The sequence below is a fragment of the Anabas testudineus genome, chromosome 23 (genome assembly GCF_900324465.2).
Source record: "Anabas testudineus chromosome 23, fAnaTes1.2, whole genome shotgun sequence".
Taxonomy (NCBI): Eukaryota; Metazoa; Chordata; class Actinopteri; order Anabantiformes; family Anabantidae; genus Anabas; species Anabas testudineus.
The window spans coordinates 13,919,476-13,937,503 of NC_046631.1; the positions used below are offsets into that span (position 1 = coordinate 13,919,476).

The window sequence follows — 18,028 nt, forward strand, 5'->3', positions numbered from 1 at the left end:
TTCTGTTGTGTTGTGTTCTGTTGTGTTGTGTTCTGTTGTGTTGTGTTGTGTTGTGTTGTGTTGTGTTCTGTTGTGTTCTGTTCTGTTGTGTTGTGTTCTGTTGTGTTCTGTTGTGTTGTGTTCTGTTGTGTTCTGTTGTGTTGTGTTCTGTTGTGTTGTGTTCTGTTGTGTTCTGTTCTGTTGTGTTGTGTTCTGTTGTGTTGTGTTGTGTTGTGTTGTGTTCTGTTGTGTTGTGTTGTGTTCTGTTCTGTTCTGTTGTGTTCTGTTGTGTTGTGTTGTGTTCTGTTCTGTTGTGTTCTGTTGTGTTCTGTTCTGTTGTGTTCTGTTCTGTTGTGTTGTGTTGTGTTGTGTTCTGTTCTGTTGTGTTCTGTTGTGTTGTGTTGTGTTCTGTTCTGTTGTGTTCTGTTCTGTTCTGTTGTGTTGTGTTGTGTTGTGTTGTGTTCTGTTGTGTTGTGTTGTGTTCTGTTGTGTTCTGTTGTGTTGTGTTCTGTTGTGTTGTGTTGTGTTGTGTTGTGTTGTGTGTGTGTCTGTTGTGTTCTGTTCTGTTGTGTTCTGTGTTTGAAGTCGTTACAACATCACTCATTTTATTTTCAGTAGATTTCAGTGAAAACACTTCAGAACGAAGCAGAAACGATAAAGAACCAATAAATAACCAGAGATTCTTTATTTTGTTTCTCCAGAACCAATGATGAACGTTTCTACTCACTTTTATTCTTTGTAACGTGTGTGTGTGTGTTTTCTTTAAGACCATAAATAGAATCAACCGTTATTAAGAGAGAGGTTAAAAATACTGAGCTGTGTGTTCTGCTGCTCCATTAATGAGAAACGATGCTGAACGACACGTTTGTCGTCCCGTCACCTTCAAACCTGAGAGCTGAGAACCAATCGGAGGAATCGGGAGTTTCTTCTCTTGAAGCTGATGAAGCAGGAATCTCTCCGAATCCCATTAGTGAAGTCATTTATGACTTTTCAGGAGGAGATTACTTTTTATTTTACTCCAACATTTAGCAAACTAATGAATTATTTTCATGAATGAAACTTTATTTGCTTCATTAATCTAAAATCTTGTTACTGCAGTAATTTCAAGAACCAACTATGTAAAGTTTTAGTTTTACTTCAGGACTTGAACGTGGTATTTGTACTTTAACCGCAGTAAAAGAATGTGAATAATACAATAAACACCAGAAGCTGTCGCTGAGAGGTTTAAAACCCTGAACCAGCTCCATTACCTGAATACAAACTTCCTGATAAAACACACGAAGCTGTGTCAGAACCAACGCGTTACTGTAAATAACCACATCCTGATGCTGTAGAGAGCAGAACGTTTAACTACTGCAGCAGATTTTACTTTGATTGACTTTAAGAAAAAAATAGATAATAACAACGTATATTTTATTTTGAACAGCTGCCAGACTGAGTGGGCGCTACTACAGGGCCAAGGAACCGGGAATCGAACCACTCACTCTGGGGTCCGGAGGCGACTGCTCTACCACCTGAACTACTGCTGCCTCACACATTTGACCCCTTTACATTTTACTCCTACATTTAGCAGAATAATGAATTCAACTTTATTTACTTTATTTATCTAAAATCTTTTTACTGCCGTCATTTCAAGAACCAACTAGGTGATAAATGAAAGTAAAGGTTTAGTCCAGTGAAGCTGATGCTGTGGTCCGATTGAATATGTTAGATTTACCTTCAGAGCTGACGTTAAGTGTACTGACAGTTAGCACAGTGGGTAACACCACTGACATTGGTGCGGTGGGGCCGGGTTCGATTCCCCGAGCTGACGAGAGAAGCCTGTGGCTACTGAGGTACAGATGCTACGGCAGGGGGAGCCAGGACGCCAGAACAGTGGGGATCAACTCCTCCCCACGTTTTACACTTAGATAGATAGTCGAGCCGAGGATAAGCTCGGTCTCAAAGATAGAGAAGAAGAAGACAGTCAGTGAAGTTCCTCCAGGAAACTACAGGTGTCGCTCTCTAAGCCAGTGGAGCCGGACCTGAACACACCGACACAGGGAGACGGACTGACCTGAACCGACTGAACCACAGGGTTAGAGAGAGTTAGGAGTAGAGACCAGGGTAGATAGAGGGAGAGGAGGTCAGAACAGGGGGGAGGGAGACAGAAGAGGAAGAGGAGGTCAGACAGGGGGAGAGGGAGACAAGTAGAGGGAGCTGCCAGACAGGAGGAGGTGAGTAGATAGTGATAGAAGATGTCAATGATTAACATGAGGGGACTTAACTAAAAGAAGCGTAATTCATGATAAAACACACAGTAAGAACTGTTCTTGTAAATGATATACTCAGCAACAAACATGTGTACAATATGCATTATCATGAATTACGCTTCTTTTAGTTAAGTCCCCTCATGTTAATCATTGACATCTTCTATCACTATCTACTCACCTCCTCCTGTCTGGCAGCTCCCTCTGTCTGTCTCCCTCCCCCCTGTTCTGACCTCCTCTCCCTCTATCTACCCTGGTCTCTACTCCTAACTCTCTCTAACTCTCCTTCAACCCTGTGGTTCAGTCGGTTCAGGTCAGTCCGTCTCCCTGTGTCGGTGTGTTCAGGTCCGGCTCCACTGGCTTAGAGAGCGACACCTGTAGTTTCCTGGAGGAACTTCACTGACTGTCGTCTTCTTCTTCTCTATCTCCTGAGACCGAGCTTATCCTCGGCTCGACTATCTATCTAAGTGTAAAACGTGGGGAGGAGTTGATCCCCACTGTTCTGGCGTCCTGGCTCCCCCTGCCGTAGCATCTGTACCTCAGTAGCCACAGGCTTCTCTCGTCAGCTCGGGGAATCGAACCCGGCCCCACCGCACCAATGTCAGTGGTGTTACCCACTGTGCTAACTGTCAGTACACTTAACGTCAGCTCTGAAGGTAAATCTAACATATTCAATCGGACCACAGCATCAGCTTCACTGGACTAAACCTTTACTTTCATTTATCACCTAGTTGGTTCTTGAAATGACGGCAGTAAAAAGATTTTAGATAAATAAAGTAAATAAAGTTGAATTCATTATTCTGCTAAATGTAGGAGTAGAATGTAAAGGGGTCAAATGTGTGAGGCAGCAGTAGTTCAGGTGGTAGAGCAGTCGCCTCCGGACCCCAGAGTGAGCGGTTCGATTCCCGGTTCCTTGGCCCTGTAGTAGCGCCCACTCAGTCTGGCAGCTGTTCAAAATAAAATATACGTTGTTATTATCTATTTTTTTCTTAAAGTCAATCAAAGTAAAATCTGCTGCAGTAATTAAACGTTCTGCTCTCTACAGCATCAGGATGTGGTTATTTACAGTAACGCGTTGGTTCTGACACAGCTTCGTGTGTTTTATCAGGAAGTTTGTATTCAGGTAATGGAGCTGGTTCAGGGTTTTAAACCTCTCAGCGACAGCTTCTGGTGTTTATTGTATTATTCACATTCTTTTACTGCGGTTAAAGTACAAATACCACGTTCAAGTCCTGAAGTAAAACTAAAACTTTACATAGTTGGTTCTTGAAATTACTGCAGTAACAAGATTTTAGATTAATGAAGCAAATAAAGTTTGTTTTCATGAAAATAATTCATTAGTTTGCTAAATGTTGGAGTAAAATAAAAAGTAATCTCCTCCTGAAAAGTCATAAATGACTTCACTAATGGGATTCGGAGAGATTCCTGCTTCATCAGCTTCAAGAGAAGAAACTCCCGATTCCTCCGATTGGTTCTCAGCTCTCAGGTTTGAAGGTGACGGGACGACAAACGTGTCGTTCAGCATCGTTTCTCATTAATGGAGCAGCAGAACACACAGCTCAGTATTTTTAACCTCTCTCTTAATAACGGTTGATTCTATTTATGGTCTTAAAGAAAACACACACACACACGTTACAAAGAATAAAAGTGAGTAGAAACGTTCATCATTGGTTCTGGAGAAACAAAATAAAGAATCTCTGGTTATTTATTGGTTCTTTATCGTTTCTGCTTCGTTCTGAAGTGTTTTCACTGAAATCTACTGAAAATAAAATGAGTGATGTTGTAACGACTTCAAACACAGAACACAACAGAACAGAACACAACAGAACACAACACAACACAACAGAACACAACACAACAGAACAGAACACAACAGAACACAACAGAACACAACACAACAGAACAGAACACAACACAACACAACAGAACACAACAGAACACAACACAACAGAACACAACAGAACAGAACAGAACAGAACACAACAGAACACAACAGAACAGAACACAACACAACAGAACAGAACACAACAGAACACAACACAACAGAACAGAACACAACAGAACACAACACAACAGAACACAACACAACACAACAGAACACAACACAACAGAACACAACACAACACAACAGAACACAACACAACAGAACACAACAGAACACAACACAACACAACAGAACAGAACACAACACAACAGAACACAACACAACAGAACACAACACAACACAACACAACAGAACACAACAGAACACAACAGAACACAACACAACAGAACACAACAGAACACAACACAACACAACAGAACACAACACAACAGAACAGAACACAACACAACACAACACAACACAACAGAACACAACAGAACACAACAGAACACAACACAACACAACAGAACACAACAGAACACAACACAACACAACAGAACACAACACAACAGAACACAACACAACAGAACACAACAGAACAGAACACAACACAACACAACAGAACACAACACAACAGAACACAACAGAACACAACAGAACAGAACACAACACAACAGAACACAACACAACACAACACAACACAACAGAACACAACACAACAGAACACAACACAACAGAACACAACACAACAGAACACAACAGAACACAGCTGTGGGTCAAACAGGTTTCAGCCTCCTCTGGTCTCCGTCTCCTAAACACACACAAATGAAAAGTAAAGTATGAGCAGCTCAAATCTAAAAGTAAACGTACGTAGTTCCACTCCTGAAAAGTAATAAATTACTTTCCTAATAACTAATGTGATCAATAATAAAGAGTCGTCGTCCTGCTCCTGGTTTTTTCTCATCGTTTATTGAATTTACACATGGTGAGAAAACACTTCAGCTTCAAGATGTCGGACCTGGAGAGGAGTGAGGGGTCCACAGATGAAGTCCTCGTGTTATTAAATAAACTAACTACAAATTTTGAAAATTAGAAAACTAAAATTATTCCATTAGATTTATTCCAGTTTTGATTTCCCTGATAGGTTCAAAAAACAAAATAAAAAAACTACAAACAACAAGTAGTACAGTGTGTGTATATCGATATATATATATAGTAGTATATACACAGTAGTAGTATGACGCTTGATATTTCCCAAACTAAAAAAACATCCAATAGTTTTACAACTACTGTCAGTAAAAACAATAAAAGACCAAATTTCATGAATGTATTAAAGTTTAAAGAGGTTCAGATAATAAATGTTTGAGAACTTTAAAGAGTTTAGTTTCAGATTTTTACAACAGGACGACGTCAAACAGACTAAACAGTTTTGTTGATGCTGTAAAAACAATAAAATAATGAATTTTAATGTTGGACATAAAATGAGACGATATGAAGATTTAAACTTTGTTTTTAATTTTGTTCCTTGAGGCCCCCGTAAACAGGAAGTGGCGAGTTAGTTTTACAGCTGTTTCCTGTAAAATAATAGAACTGAAAATTGTTTTATTTTCATTCTGTTTAACAAAGTTAATTTAAATTTTTAATCTTCTGAATTCACTAAATTTTAACTTTATTATTATGTTTAGTGTCGTTAAAGAGGTTTCGGGTAAAATGACAGCGTTCCTTCACAATAAAAGCACAGGGTTAAGTTGGGGGCTCAGGCACGTCCGGGGCTGATGGCCCCCTCCTTCCTGCCGATCTGACAGTAGAGAATCATGGAGAAGACCATCCCGAAGATCTGCAGGGAAAAACAGAATCAGCTTCACGTACAAACCTGAATGTTTGGACTCTTCAGTGAGCGATGATGAGATGTGATCAGAGTCCTGGGACCAGATTCTGGGTTAGTGTCTGCTGATTCAGACTGAAGAACAGTTTGAGTTTTACTTTGTGCTCTGGGATCTTGATCCTTGAAGGAGCCTCTTTCTCTTACTGAGTCTTTTCAGTCGTCGTCACACAGAAACTACTGGTGAGAATGTGGCTGCTGCTTCAAGATGTTTTTCTGATTCACTTCCAATCTGCTCTGGAGACACTTCAGCACAGAGTAAAACTCGTCAGTGAGGAGCTGGTTCTAGTTCATTTAAGACCTGATCTGGACTCGAACACAGTCGATGCTCGTTACCTGCTAAGAACTGTAAAAGATCTGTTCGTGCAGCAACATGTGGGTGAAGAGAACACAAACTGTTCTTCTGAATCTGAATCAGCAGAAACTAACCCAGAATCTGGTCCCAGGACTCTGGCTCCACCTTTTAAGGTGGTGTCCCAACACTCTGTACTCACCAGCAGGACGGCGATAGCGAAGGCGATGCCCAGCACCACCAGCATGTTGCTCTTCAGCACTGAGATCACTTGGTTGGCACAGGGCTGCGGGAAGACGACAGCGTCACGTCACTTCAGTTCCTTCACAGTTCAAACTGTCCAGTCACATTTCTCACACTCACCGTGCTGTAGTAACCGTTCGTCCCACAGTTTGACGCGGTGCCGTTACAGCGACAGGAGCTGGGGACCGGGTTCCAGTCTGACGGTCCGTTCAGAAGACCGCAGCACTTGAGCTGGAAACATAAACGAGAGATGATTCAGTGAGCAGCTACAAACATATGAAATATGATCCAGTTCGTAAATGTGTATTTTTACTACTGAACAGGAGACTTTCAGGAGAGTTCAGCAGCAGCACAGACTCCAGTTTGTTTCTCTCTCATATGAAACTACACGAGTCAATAAAACAAACTATATTTGTGTTTAACCTACTTCGTTGTTCAACATCAATGACAAATAAAATACATCAGTTCTGACTCCAGCTCCTGAAACTGTTCTACATTTGCAGATTTCGATTTTCCCCTTTAAAAGCTGAACTTCTACTCGTCGTAAAAATCTCTTCCGTCCTGCACAAACTCATCTTTCTCTGCGTTTGTTCTTTTTGTTCTCACCTGCTGCTGTAGCTGCTCCACCTCTGCCTGCACGTCAGTTGGTTGGCTCGACAGCGGGCTCAGTTTGTTCATTTGCTCCTTCACCCAGTCGTCCACCTAAAAACGACGACAACAAACCAACGTGAAGTTTTATCCTCGCAGCAGCAGGTGACCTAAGAGGACGGAGACACTTCCTGTTTTACCTTTTTCTCACCGATGGCTCCCAGGATGCCTGCAGCCAGGAGGAGGATGAAGATGAGGAGGAGGCTGATGAAAAACTACAGGAACAAGAAGCAGCTTTTAGTCACATGAACACGTTTGTTTCCCAACGCTGGGAGAAAGTGTCAAATGTTTAAGGATTAAATAAGAACTTCAGAACGTGATGGTTCCCACCAGCAGCAGCAAACAGCGGTTCTCCCTGATGGCGCCGCAGCAGCCGAAGAACCCCAGCACCATGATGATCACTCCGATGGCTATCATCAGGTCGGCGCCTGGTAAATATCCACTGGTGAGCTGACGAGAACAATTGGACGTCGTCAGTAACAGTTTCAGGACGAACGTGTTGTCACAGAAGATTCTGAACGGTTCAACTCACCTTGTTTGCGTCCTTGCTGACTTTCAGGTAGATGCCCACAGCCAGGATCAGGCAGCCGCTCAGCTGCAGAGAGACGGAGGTTAGAGTTCATGTTTAACCAGAGTCTGAAGGTAAAGTTCTGGCGACACCTGGTGGACAAAACCTGCAGCTGCACAAACTTCACACTTTTTAGAAGTATTTCAGTTCTTCCAGCCTCTAATATGTGATCAGCTGTTTTCACGTTATCAGGTTTATTATATGAAATAAAATCAAACTCGACAAACACAGACGTGGATCTGACGAATGTGATGAGTCACATCTATTATTCAAAACACAAACAATCAGCTGCACCACAAACGTGCGACTGGGACCATTTATCTGCCATCAATATTTTATCCTCAGCCAATGGAGACCTGCCTGTTTCCATGGAGACAAACACAACTGCATATTGCAGAACTGCAATAGTTTAGATCTAAAACAACTTCATTTAAATAGTTATATTAGGATTTTATGATGTCATTGTTTATAAAGCACCGCGTTCTGATAGGACGCCTTTTATAAAGCTGCTGTTTATGATTCATTCATGGTTAATAAATCATTTAATGTGGACACTTCTTAACTATTAATGAGAAAGTTTGGCTAGAAAATCCTTTGTTACGACACTTTTATCTCTTTAATACATTTGGGAAAATTCAAAACAAAGATCTAAATAAAAATTTACATTTATTATAAAGGGAAATACTAAATGCTGCTGGAAGATTTATTAATAATTATTTTTACTAATTCATTTTTTAAGTTAATTAACGTGTGAACGTCAAACAGACCAAGTACAGTTTCTACATTATAAGGATTTTTAAAACTGCAGGTTTCAACCAAAACCCATTTGAATTTAAACCCATTTTGTATTATTTGACTTTACTTATTTTGAGGTCAATTGTTTTAATTATTATCTGGTATTTTAAAGATAAAAGTGATTAATGGATTAATGATCGTAGGTTAATAAAATAACATTTTAACTTTTTAATTCTGTGCAGATTTTATTTTTACAACATGCTCTGTTTACCACCTACAGCTACTCGACGCCTCGTGTAGTTTTCAGCACGTTAATCTTACAATACACTGATTAAAGGATCAATGATAACGTGACAAACCCTGAACTTAACTTCTATTTACTTTGTTCCATTTCCAAAGTTTGAATTAAACACCACAGGACACTTGTTTTTACGCCACCACACCCTAATCTAACAAGGCCCAATACAAAACATCGAGTTGTTGAGCAGCCGGCTGCTCTTTGTGTCGCACACGTCCGACCAGTGAAACCAGTCTGGTGAAGTTACTGACCAACTGGAAACAACCTCCACCAAGTTGATGCTGAATGAACTAAAGTGGATCCTCAAATCCGAATGTTCATGAAAACATAGTGGATTCAGAAAATTGGAGTATTTCAAAAGTCATTTTATCATTTCTGTACTTAAATGAACGACTGAACCGTCCAGACAAACAAACGCAAAAGACACAAAACCAGCTACAAAACAGACAGAACTCAACTAAGTGACACGGTAAGAAGTAAAACAACCAGGGGTCAGAGGGGATTCAACGTTTAGTGGGACAAACTAAACAAATAACAGCTCGGAGTGTTTGTCCACGACTAAAACGTCCTTAAAACCACATTTTGTGCATATTCCAAAGAAAAGCTCGTCTGAGTTTTGTCTTTATGCTGCTGAGTTGGCTGCACTCTGACATTTCCAACTTGTTTATCATGGACGGTTTCCAAGTGACTCTCAATCAAATCTACTAAAATCACACCCACACAGCTCTGATAAAGCAGTTTACTGGGTGGTGACTGCATTTTCTTAAATCTGTTTTTTCAGGACTGGATTGTGCAGTTAGCTTAATCAACATTTTATATTACACAAAAATAACCTAAGAAACTAAATGATACATCTGCAGCTTTTCACTCATGTAATTCAGCTTCAGTGGAAACACACAACAGTCCAACAACAAACAGAAAACCTGCAGGTGGTGACGTCTGCCCTCATAAAGAGCTCAGATTAACCTGCAGCCCATCGTCCACTTGGGATCCTGAATATAGAAAAGTGGCGACGACCCCGAACAGGAAACCGGTCTGTTACTGTTTGTTTTTCTGTGGTTTCCTTTAAAGTTGGACACCGATGATTAGATTCAGTGACAAACGTCATTCAGAGTTGTGAATGTTCGTTATCACAAAGTTCAATCTGACAGAAACCTGCTGAGCGACATGGTGATCTCATGAGAGAAACCAACACACTGAACCAGGAGCAGAGGAAAAAACTTATCTAATTAAATTAAAGAGAGCAATCATTTACTCTGGATTACAACTGACCAGGATTAGTTCATCAAGATTAAACTCAATGTGAACTTTTACATTGACACTGATTAATCACTAACGATTTATCAGTATTAACTCAAAAATTATCTCCACAACTCACCAACTAGAATTACATTTAATCCGGATTATAGTTTAAGATTAGTTACAACTGACAAGTAGATCGACTGGTGATATCTGAGCACTTACAGTTTATTACATTAAATTATTAGTTAGCAGCAGTTTTGGGATTTAATCTAATTTAATCTTAATGTCTAACTCGATTTATCAGGATTTTATTAATCTGAATGTAAACGATTTAGTATTTTACTCTGTTGATGACGGATGTTAATTCAAATGACTGTAGACATCACTTCACATCAACCATGTCTCCTTCTGGGAGAAAAACTAATAAACGTACATGTTTATAATAATAAACAGTTGATCTTTGTGTCTTTGACCCAAAGCAGCACGTGTTCCTTCCTCAGCACTAACAAACAGTAAATGCCACCGCAGCCGTGACTCGTCCTGTAACCTGTGATACCGCAGGTTTCTTTCATCAGATCAGTTCGTGTCATTAAACAACTACTGCACAGACAAAAATACAACTGTGATGCAACAAATAACAGGACCGGTGTGTCAGGAAGCCACCGGGCATGAAAAAACCACCCCACAGTTTTGGTTGAGGTTTGTTGGGCTCAACTCTAATTCTCACTTCACAACAACAACATTTAACTACTCAGACGTCAATAAACACGTTTACTACATGTGACTGGAAACAAATGACATCTGGGCTGATTCTCAATCTGGGAAACACCACGACTCTTCTGAAAACACGTCGTTCTCTTGGATTATTCTACTCCAACCACTGATTGCTGTGGGATCCAATCACATTTATCTGTCATAAAGGAAACGAGGGGGAGTTCTAGGCCGAGGAAACTTCAACGTGGGACGAAAATCAAACATTTATTTTCCGTTAAAACGTCCTCTGGTTTGTGACCCGTTCATTCTCAAAGGCAGTTTATGAATAACTTCAAGGTAATTCAGGACAACTGATCATTCAGGCTTCATTTCCAAAGTATAGATCCTGTACTACTACATAGTACAAGAATGAACAAAGAGATGTTCTGATTACACTCAGATGGATTTGATTGACTCATCGGGCTTGTTCAGGTAAATCCGTCACTGTGCAGTAACATTCATGAAGAGGTTTCATCACTTCTGACTCACTGGCTTTTAAAGGCAGAATCTAAACTCTGTCGTGTCCTTGATAAGTGGTTCCGTCCTCTTTCAACCCACCAATAGCTAAAGTATGACTAAACAGACTAAACACTTCTCATGAAGGAAACGGGGTCAGATATTTGAAGTAACCCAACATCCACAACACGAGTAAACACCAGCCCTGTAACTCCACGGTCCACCTGAGGTTTCTGCAGCACTTCAATCTGTTTGATCTCTTCCCTCACCAAGAACTGGCCCTTAAACGCAGCATGTATTTTTCATGGCGGATATGAGCACTCTGCTAACCAGCATTAATGTACAGAAGCAGAGCCACGTCTAATTGATGATTTCACTTCTCGCAGGCCATAAAACAAAGACATATTTCTCTGGAGAAGTTTGTCTGTAAATCATTCAGAGACAGAGACGACTGCAGACTAATGGAGAGGAATAAGATGCCAAGACACACAAAGATGAAGGCCGAGGACTCTGGTCTGTGATGTAGATTCATCATGAATCACTTCTTATGTGTATAGCTGCTCACAACTTGGATTCACAGTGACTCAAACAAACAAGTGGAGAAAAACAGTTTTCAAACTAAAAGTTTGACATGATGTTGATCCACAGCGTTTCTAACTCCAGAGCTCGTTACGAATATGTAGAAGCATCACTTAGCAACTAAAAGCTACTGAAGAGCAAAACTTCAGTAAATAGACTTTACAGTAAACAAGAACCTGCCCCCTCCTCTACATCATCATCATTAGGTAAACGCATCATGTCGGCTATTTCCACTGAGTGGTTAAAATCAAGTTAACATCGATTCAAAACAGTTTCTGGAAACATGAGAGGAGGACAGGAATAACCTCAGTAGGCAGCAGGACTGATGTTTACACGTCAGGGGCTTTGAACAAGATACGGAGCAAAGCCTCAGAGTTCATCTTTGTTAGTTATTCAAGTCTGAAAGTCTTAATGTGGACAGAGGCAGATCCAAAAGATCTACAGGAAAGAAACCAACAGCTGAGCAGATAATTAGCTGTTCTTCTGTAATTTAAAAGAAGAATTCTCAAAGAAAACAAATAAATATCAAACTTAAACAAAAACAAACAAACTAAAGGTCATCATCAGGACACTGGTGTCCACCTAAATGCACTAACTATGTACCTACATTTCCCAAGATGCTCTGCAGTCGCTTCAATGTCACAAAAAGTGAATCAACAGCAGGAAACAAACAAACAAACATGTCCACTGTTGAGGTTCTGAATTTAGTCCCTTCTGGTGATAAACGATTGTTGGTCACAGGCTACGAACGTCAATTTAGAGCGCGGAACATCTATTTACATACATCTATACAGAGACCACACTGATCTTTGGCTACCTGGGCGTAGTGTGGTTTTACAGCAGCTATTTGCAAGTTAACCCAAATGGACACAGTATTATTCATGTTCTGCGGTGAGAGAACGAACGAGAACGGAGAACATCACAGCTCACACGTTCTAATGAGGCACCTGAAACTGCTTTTCCACGGGTTCTTTTTGGAACTTAGTGATGTTTGAAGCAGCTATTGGTCAACAAATGGTTCCAAGTCCAACGTCTAACGCCTCATTTCATACATTTCTTCATAAGACCTGTTGCTTTATACATTTCGTGTGAACACACGTTGAATTTACCTCCAACAGCCACAGGTACCTCCACCCTTCTATAATAATAGTGATACTGCGAATTTCTATAGCACTGTTCAAACAAACCTTCAACAACACACAGTACGAGGTTGATGTTGAGCAAGAACTTAATCCAAAACTGTCAGAGTGGAGCTATAGATTAACCAACATGGAACATTTGGTTGTAACGGGGAACCTCCCAGCTGAGGGTAGGAGGAAATACAGGTATGTAATACAGGTATGTAATACAGGTATGTAAAGCAGAATGGGCTGAAAACTTTCCACCAAGTGTTTGAAAAACAAACAAGCACTCCGAACTTTGACTAAACCACGTTTGAGCATTTTGAACCTCAAACACATTCACATACAACATTTGCTGCTGATACTAAATAATCTACATGAAAAACACAGCAGATGTGATGCTGAGTTTTGGGCCACACCCTGAAACTAACCCAATGTGGGTTTATGGACAGATGAGGAGCCGACAACCTGTTCTACAAAAGTAATATGAGTAAAGCACGAGGTCAGGAACACGCAGGGGTTTGTCCCACATGTGAAAAAACAAAACACCAAGTGAAAAATCTAAAATATCAAACTAAACATAGATTGAAACAATAGAAAATGAAGGAAAGTAAAATAATCTGTCACTTTTCAAGTCGAAGCTGGAACACCTCCAGCTGCCACTGAGACAGATTCAGAAACTCTTGGAAAGCAGATAAATATTTTATCAACATGGTATACATGTTCTAAAATTGGCATGTTTAAACATTTATCTGTGACATTAACACTCTTTTAGCACGTCCCCGGTAAAGACGTGTTGAACAGTATTAGATTAAAAATATTTAGTTTTCCAGACTCACCCAGAAAAGAAGGTTGAAGAAAAACAGCAGGTACTTGATGCACTTATTCACAGCCATGGCAGATTGTTCTCTGTTCTTCCCTTCTCACCAAACTCTTGCTCTCGACTCGCTGCCCTGGACAGTCGCACGGTTCCTACAGAGTGAAGCAGAGAGAAACTCCCTCAGGCTAAAAAACGGACCAGCCTGCTCTACCTGTTTCCTCCCACTAAGGGCGTGTCCCATTTTTAGCTTTTCTCCTTTGCTTTGCATCCTTCCCTTCTTTCCTACGACCTGTTTTTTGTTTTTAGTTCTTTTCTTTGCCTTTTCCTTTCCTGTCCTGTATCTTATTCATTTTCCTTCCACTTCACTTCTAACATGAGCCATAAGAAGTGACAAACCTAAGAGCCTTTAACCAAACCTCTCTTAACATTCTATTAATGTTATTGTTCAATACGTGTTGAGAGGCTTCGTTAAAAATCTGTCGTTTGTCTGTTTGAGATTCAACAAAAATGTTTTACTTTACAGGTCCTGTGTTTTCCTGCAAACTTTCCTGATTGTCTAAAAAACTATAATAATTACAACTTTTGTCTAGCAGTCGGTTCACAGCGAGTTTTCAAGAAAGGCCTATTTGGTACTAATTATAGGATAGAGGTGTAAAAACAAGACATCACACTCAACTAGAGGCCAAAACAGGGGGTTCAGGGTGTGTGAAACCAAAGTCAACAAACAAAGAGGGGGGATTAAACCACAAAACTGAAGGACTAATACACACTGATGAAGGTGTAGCTGAAACCTGTGCGTTTCCCTTTTGCTTGTTAATGATACTGTAGTTAGAATTCAATAAAATCCAACTAAATAAACGAATTTAAGGAAAAGCCTAAAGGATTAGCTGCTACAGTGATAAAGTACCAACTTTTAAAAGAAGTGGAAATACAAACTTCTTTAACACACATACTGTGAAAGGATTCAGGGACTTCAAACTACTGTTGAACGTATGAGACGTGAACCCTCAGGCAGCACTGCATGAGAAACTAACATGCTACTATGTACTCCTGAGTACTGAAAACTATTACGCAAGACCGAAACCATACATGTATATCATAATTACATATATATAGACTTGAGATTTTACAGACCTGTGAAATAAACTGCTGTTGTGCTTCATTCTTCCACAACACAAAAAAAAGTCATGGCTATTTTTGATGCACGTAGCATCTAACTTATAGAAAACAGACTGGCAAAGAAGTCATTTTCAAGTTTAACTTTATTTATTTATTTACTTTGACACAATTAACAGAAATTCAAAAATGAGAATTAGATGACCTATATCAGTAGTCAGTCTGTGTCCTGACACCACCTCTGATGACATTAGCTTAAAGTAGACAACATGTGTAAAGTCATTAATCCGTTAATACTGTAAGTACAGTGTAAAATGCATTTTGATAACACCCATAAATATGTGGAAAGACGTTCTCACATTAGAAAACATTCATTAAAACAACAACAGCTGCAGTGAAGCCCGAGTAGTTCAAACAGCAGCACAGTTACTAGAGCGACAGTCAGTGAAATATGTCTTTATTACCATCTAGTGGCACCTGGTGAAAACTACAACACATCAAGAAACCATTTCATAACGCCCTGCCCCTTTTTTATACACTTTTCCTTCTCACCACGTGTTGCCCAACAGATACAGTGATCAGAGCCCAAACACGAGATCAACCGACACTGGTGAGTCTTTTAATTCTACCAATCGTCTCGTATCACTCAGCACTGATAATGATAAATGATCCAGTCCAGTGTCAGTTAATATCTGACTAGGAACTAACTTTATGGATCGCTGGAACCATCTGTGGATCGTTACTGGGTCTGATCGGCATTTTACATACTCACCAACGACCTCACGATGCAGGTGGTGGGAGGTCTTGGCAATGACCCACAGATGGTTTCAGTTTTTCAGACGAGATACAAAACATCTTCAAAAGTGCCTTCGGGTCACCAAACCTCACCAACCTCCACAAACCACCTTGATGACGGTTATATTTACTTAAAGACTTAAACTTGCCAGCTACAGGATGGGCAGGAATGACTAACCGACCCCCATTTCAACCTACTCTGCCTACATATGTTTGGATTGTAGTTGTATCTGAACTGCTTTAGAAACCATCCACCATACATATATGTTGTCTGCTTATTAATCTATCAATATAAGGCTCAATATGTCAGAACCACACCAACTCTTTCCACCTATGCTGTGGCCACACTTATTTAATTGCCGTTTAAGCATGAGCAGTTAAAAAGTTCTTTATTTTCCAGGGAACCACAATGTCAAACCATAAAGAGGTGCTATGGAACGTTCTAGAAAACTTGAGAAATGAACATTTCAAGAATTTCCAGTGGTTTCTGAAGCAAAATGACATCATAGAAGGCTTCTCAGCCATCGCAGAGGCTCGACTGGAAAGGGCAGACAGGCAAGACACTGTGGATCTGATGGTGCAAAAATACGGCTGCCGTGACACTGTGGAGATAACTATAACGATTTTAGAGAAGATCGGCAGGAATGATCTGGCGCAATGTTTGTCCAGACAGAAAGGTAAGGTGATAAAGGATAAAAATATTAAATGGCAAAAACACAGTGACCAAAATTTGTGCGTTCCTGCTCTGCTTTGTTTTAGACCTAAAGACCCGTGATGCTGTTCTTCTCAAATGGGAATATAATAAAAAGAAGGCAGAGCTGGAAGAAACAAGGACTCAAATTAAGATGAAGATTCAGGAGAGACAAACGAAGATCTGGGAAATCAAAGACTCGGCCGAGCTCAGCAAAAAATCTGCAAACAGACAGATCCAAGACAACGAGCAGGTTTTTACCTTGTTGCTCGAGTCTGTCAAGAGAATTCTGGCTGATCTTAACAACGCAACTAAAGAAAAGCAAGAAGCAACACAGAAACAGGCTGAAGGATTCATCCAAGAGCTGGAAAAGGAAATCTCTGAGCTGACAGAGAGAAGCACTGAGGTGGAGCAGCTCTCACACATCGAAGACCACCATGAATTCCTCCAAAGCTGCTCACTCCTGAAAGCTGCTCCACCCACCAAGAACTGGACAGACGTCAGCATCGCACCACCATCATATGGGCGGTTTGTGGGGACGGCTGTGAATCAGCTGAAGGGGGAACTCAGCAAGGAAACTGAGAAGCTGCTTGCTAAAGCCAAATTGAACAGGGTCCAGCAGTTTGCCGTGGATGTGACTCTAGATCCTGACTCAGCAAATCCTTATCTGGTTTTATCCGATGATGCAAAACAAGTTTACTTTGGGGATGAAAAACTAAATCTCCCCGATAAACCAGAAAGATTTGATCCCACCATCAACGTCCTGGGAAAGCAAAGCATCTCTTCAGGAAGATTTTACTACGAGGTTCAGGTTGGAGGGAATACTTCCTGGGACTTGGGCGTCGTCAGAGAATCCATCAACAGAAAGGGATCGATCACAGCAAAGCCTGAGAACGGCTACTGGACCATATGTTTAAGGAATGGAGATAAGTACAGAGCGTCTGCTGTGCAACTCAGGGTCAAACATCCACCAGAGAAGGTCGGTGTGTTCGTGGATTATAACAGCGGTTCAGTCTCTTTTTATGACGTAGATTCTGCAGAACTTCTCCACTGCTTTAGTCACTGTTCCTTCAATGGGAAACTCTACCCATTCTTCAGTCCCAGTCTTCATCGTGGTGGAAACCGCACTCCTCTGACCATCTCTTCGGTTAATTACACTGATTAGATCTGATCAACAGGTAGTGTCATGTTTTATGAACAGGTGATGCCACGTGGTGACTGTGAATAAATGGAGTTTTAGATTTGTGCTAGTATGAAGCTTGTGGAGTCCTTTTTGTGGTCTGTATTAATGTTAGTGATGCACTGACATGGAAAAGGAACAACTAAATAAATTCAGGTGTATTTTCTCCAATTGCCAAAAGTCATCAGAGTAAATTCAAACAACAAGTAGTGTGAGGAGAAAGCCCACTGCTCTTTCTTCATCAGGACGTCTAGCTGAGTGAGTCCAGGCCGTGAACTGAACCACTTCTCTCCTCGAGAGAAAACCACACGTTAGTATAATCTATTGTATTATCTATTGTTTGTCTTTCAGTGGAGTGATACATTTAGATTTTAGATAATAGAACATGTCTAATTTTTAAAGGTTTTTTTTTTTAAAGATAAAAAACTGAAAAACTCTGCTAAATATCAGTTTACAGAAGAAGTTTGAGATCTTCAATGGAATTCTATAAAGAACATATACAACGATTTAGCATTGT

At 40.4% G+C, this 18,028-nt stretch overlaps 2 protein-coding genes across 2 annotated transcripts; one reads left to right on the plus strand and one right to left on the minus strand.

Moving 5' to 3' along the window:
• Positions 1–5,039: 5,039 nt before the first annotated feature.
• LOC113164734 (tetraspanin-8-like) lies at positions 5,040–13,900 on the minus strand. Its single transcript, XM_026364175.1, has 8 exons — positions 13,749–13,900; positions 7,690–7,752; positions 7,488–7,607; positions 7,298–7,372; positions 7,116–7,211; positions 6,630–6,740; positions 6,469–6,552; positions 5,040–5,929 (listed from the first exon to the last, which is right to left on the minus strand). Exons 1-8 carry the CDS (start codon positions 13,803–13,805, stop codon positions 5,849–5,851), a joined length of 687 nt encoding a protein of 228 aa, XP_026219960.1. The 5' UTR covers positions 13,806–13,900; the 3' UTR covers positions 5,040–5,848.
• Positions 13,901–15,331: 1,431 nt separating this feature from the next.
• On the plus strand, positions 15,332–17,887 carry LOC113163193 (pyrin-like). Its single transcript, XM_026361575.1, has 3 exons — positions 15,332–15,455; positions 16,041–16,317; positions 16,400–17,887. The coding sequence occupies exons 2-3, from the start codon at positions 16,050–16,052 to the stop codon at positions 17,494–17,496; spliced, it is 1,365 nt and encodes a 454-aa protein (XP_026217360.1). The 5' UTR covers positions 15,332–15,455; positions 16,041–16,049; the 3' UTR covers positions 17,497–17,887.
• Positions 17,888–18,028: the final 141 nt, after the last annotated feature.